This window comes from Juglans regia, chromosome 11 (genome assembly GCF_001411555.2).
Source record: "Juglans regia cultivar Chandler chromosome 11, Walnut 2.0, whole genome shotgun sequence".
Lineage (NCBI taxonomy): Eukaryota > Viridiplantae > Streptophyta > Magnoliopsida > Fagales > Juglandaceae > Juglans > Juglans regia.
The window spans coordinates 25,560,805-25,564,753 of NC_049911.1; the positions used below are offsets into that span (position 1 = coordinate 25,560,805).

The following is a 3,949-nucleotide window of genomic DNA, read 5'->3' on the forward strand; positions in this document are numbered from 1 at the left end:
CTACCTAAGGCCAACCTTTGGAGACCGCAGAGAATCCTGAGTATCTGCAACCAAGTCTCATTTGACCATTTCATTCAGCTCAATTTCATGAAATTCAAAGAGGGAGATTCCTGCCACGCAAAACGATACTAGTCTCATTTGCAATTCACGAGGAAATTGCACACGGTTCTACATATACGGGAGGATAGACAGTCCAAAAGTTCTGGTCCTTTTGGTAAACAACTAGAATTCAGAAACATGACAAAAAAATAATAAAAAACTAGAATTAAGAAATATGGACGCTTTTGTATCCTCTATAACTGATTCCAGATACAGCCAGAAACATCAAACAAATACAGTTTACTATTTTATGACTCTTATCACAAATATGTAGCAGATTAAAAAAGTCAAATAACAAATTACAGCGTCAATAAGATTTGCTACCACAACTAAACTTAAGAACAGTGACACTAAAACCTCCTTCCACACATATCCAAACACAATACATCCAATTTAAAGCCACTTTGAGGCTGAAACAAACAGGGTAATTGATATATGTTTTGGTACCTTGGGGTGTCGTTTAGTGGGACTTCCAGGTACAGGGGACCGTAAATATCTAGCTAACCACTAGCCTATTTGATGTATTGAGAAAGCCACTTAAAACCATCACCATACCCCATTTTCCGCACAATGCTGCACATGAATACCTCCAATGGACGGACATTAGAGTCTGCTAGGTTTACCTTCCCTTTGCCAGTAGTAAAGTTGGTCAGGCCAAGATGGTATCGCAACTCATCTTCCGAGGCAGCATATGGTATATCGATCTTGTTTCCCAAAACAAGAAAAGGGACATTAGCAAGGGCCTCATCAGAAAGGAGTGCATCCAATTCCTTTTTTGATTCCGCAAATCTCTCCTTGTCATAGGCATCCACCAGGTACACCACAGCATCAACCTGTAAAATGAAAAAACAAATACATAAAACCAGCACATGTTGCTAGTTAAAACATCATGTGAAGCCAAAATAACCAACACATATTTCAAACTATAAATTCCTGGAAAGTGAGAAGGCACAACCAAGATGTAAGACATTACAAAAGCATGTCCAAGGTCGGACTTATCAACTCATGATCAAAACACTGCCACATGTGGTGTAAGTAATTAGAAATTATGAAATTCGGAAAAGCACAAGTGACCAGCACATGTTGGTAGTCAAAACATCATGTCAAACCATGATAAGAAGCAGAGTTTTTAAAATTAGAAGTCCCTTGCAAGTGGGAAGGCAAAACCTTGATGTAAAACATGAGAACATCTCAAGCATCAAGGTCTCACTCGTCAATTTATAAAATGCCGCCACAAACGGTCTAACCTGGTAGAAAGAATGATAAGGATCGAATTCCAAATTTGTTTAGTATTTTTTTCTTTTTTACTTAAAACGGTATGTATTTCTATATACAAAGTACAAGTGTTTATGCATAGGTAGGTACGCAAACATTCAAATATTGATAGATGGTAAACATGGTAATCTATTTAGTACAACAGATTGCAATAAGAATTTAAAACAAGAACATGAGACAAGAAGAGTTTTATTGGTAACCACAAAACAACAGCATGGTGATGGATAGCAATATATGATTACAGAAGGACGACGGTGAATTAAATCTTAGTTTGTTTTTTCTTTCAATACAAAAAAAAAGAAATTCTATACAAAAAAAAAAAGAAAAGAAAGAGATAAATCAATTACACTTTTAATGAGGTATTCATGGCTTAATACCACTAATAAAGGTCCAAGTATCTATGCCAAATGAAAGGATAAGCACAACATCAAATTTAGTAAACAATCAGACAATGTAACGATGGTTGCACTCGACAGCTAGCAGCATACGAGGATAAAGAAGAATGAAGACTTGATTGAGAGCACAAATATTAGAATCAAAATGCATCCTCCCCCACCAGGAATACACGCACACACAACTTATAACCATACCCCGAGTTATGGAAAATCAGATTGTAAGGGCAAATTGATATTACCAAAACATGGAAAACCTAGCCAATTAATTACAAAATTTTCGCAACATTTAAAACTAACTCTACTAACTGTACAACTACGTGAAAGCAACCAATGAAGTCAACTTTAGAGCAAAGATTGGAAAAGGATGTGGATCCACATAGAGAGACACTGCGAAAAAAAACTTTCTGAAGGTTAACACGGTACATAGCCACAACACTAGCTTGACTCTTTGCAGTAAAGCTTACTTTGGCATAGTAATCCTTCCAGACTCTTCGAGCGATCTGATGCCCTCCCAAATCAAATGCCTTGAACTTGATTTTTCCGATACTCAACTCCTCCGAGGTAGGATACTGTGTCGGCTGATGCTGTACCAGTCTCTGGAAATCAACAAAGAACGATCAACATTGCCACACAAAACAATAATAATCAAAATCAACTTTGTTCAATTGGGGAATTGAAAGCAGAATTGGTCATCCACTAATTTGAAGCTTAACAAAACACAAAAAAACATATGTTCGGCTTAACTAGATCTTCCACTTAGTACTGAGGTCAGATTAAGCTTTATGTTTATTTACACATACACGTAGTCCAAACTGCATATGTTTGTATATGTGTGCGTAATTCATTTTCTGAATTTGCCCAGGCAATCCATCAGATCCTCAATTAAAGAAACGACAAATAAACAAAAGTCCAAAGTTAAAAGGGGCATAATCTCGGAGAAAATAAGAGAAAGCGAACTTCGTCCTTCAACATATGGAGCAAGGTAGTCTTTCCGGCATTATCGAGGCCTAGGAACAAGATCTTCGCCTCCTTCTGCCAGAGACCAAGCGAGGCCAGGACTCCGTAGAACCAGTCCAGCAAAAACATGCTGTTGCTGCTCTCTCACTCTCTCTCTCTCTCTCTGTCTCTCAGTCTTCGGATTGTGATTTATCTGATCGAGTCGGAGTGTGAGAGCGACGGAGAGAACCGGAACGTCCGGCCGATTGGAGGTCTACGAAACGCCCTGGAGGAGAGGATTGATTGATACAAAGTGTGAAAGCAAAGCAGCGAATATGTTATCGAGTGGAGTGAACAATTACCAGACCCTGGATCTGGCTGGTCGAGTGGAAGATGACGTCGTTTTGAGAGAGACCATAACAATTAACAGCAACTGACGGACCTCGCCCTTTGTACTTTGCCGGCAATTGCTGACTTTTTATTATTTTATACTGCCGACTCATTTTTGTACTTACATTTCTTGATTTTTTCTTTTTTCTATTTTGTTGCAGCTGTCTTAATAGATAAAATAGATTGTGACGAATATATAAATTGATCTTGTTTGTTGAGTTTATAACATATATTCAGTGATTATTCGGTGATTTTTCACTAAAAATTGTAACATTTTTAAGATATGTTGTGTTTAACGCTTCTTAAACTTACACGATTATACCATCTTTCTATTAATTCAAAACTACTAGAAATTGGGTTTTTTACATGGGAAATGCTATGCATCTGCCCCACACCGGCACACACTTCACATCACTTTTTTTTTTTTTTTTACACTCAATAGGTTGAGTGTGTGCCGGTGTGGGGCAGATGCATATATTTTTCATTTTTACATACCCATCTCTTATGAGGCACACGCGCATTCTATTATGGGAGGTAACATGTGACATGATTCGTGAATTCAATACGAATATAATATAAAATTAGCGAGTTTAAGTTTAATATAAATAGATTTAAATCAAAACGGATTGACCTATTAAAACACAACTAATAAACGAGTTAGTCCGCTTAATCCAAAATCAACCTGTAATAATCCATTTAAATTTTATTTCAAAATTATAATTTTATTATTATTAGATTGTAATATTAGTATTTATTAATATGCTTATATTTTTATTGTTGAGATTATAATTCTAGACTTATGCTCATATCTGTTATTGTTGAGTTTGTAATATTGGTTTATTATAGGTTAAAAT

General features: G+C 36.4%; 1 protein-coding gene across 2 annotated transcripts; it reads right to left on the minus strand.

Moving 5' to 3' along the window:
• Nucleotides 1-265: 265 nt before the first annotated feature.
• On the minus strand, nt 266-3,125 carry LOC109009932 (GTP-binding protein SAR1A). 2 transcript variants are annotated; one of them, XM_035682850.1, is made up of 4 exons: nt 3,073-3,125; nt 2,727-2,991; nt 2,234-2,365; nt 266-932 (listed from the first exon to the last, which is right to left on the minus strand). In XM_035682850.1, exons 2-4 carry the CDS (start codon nt 2,853-2,855, stop codon nt 612-614), a joined length of 582 nt encoding a protein of 193 aa, XP_035538743.1. In that variant the 5' UTR covers nt 2,856-2,991; nt 3,073-3,125; the 3' UTR covers nt 266-611. The 2 variants fall into 2 exon arrangements, with proteins under 2 accessions (XP_035538743.1, XP_018846147.2); XM_018990602.2 differs by lacking the exons at nt 2,727-2,991; nt 3,073-3,125 and adding an exon at nt 2,570-2,720.
• Nucleotides 3,126-3,949: the final 824 nt, after the last annotated feature.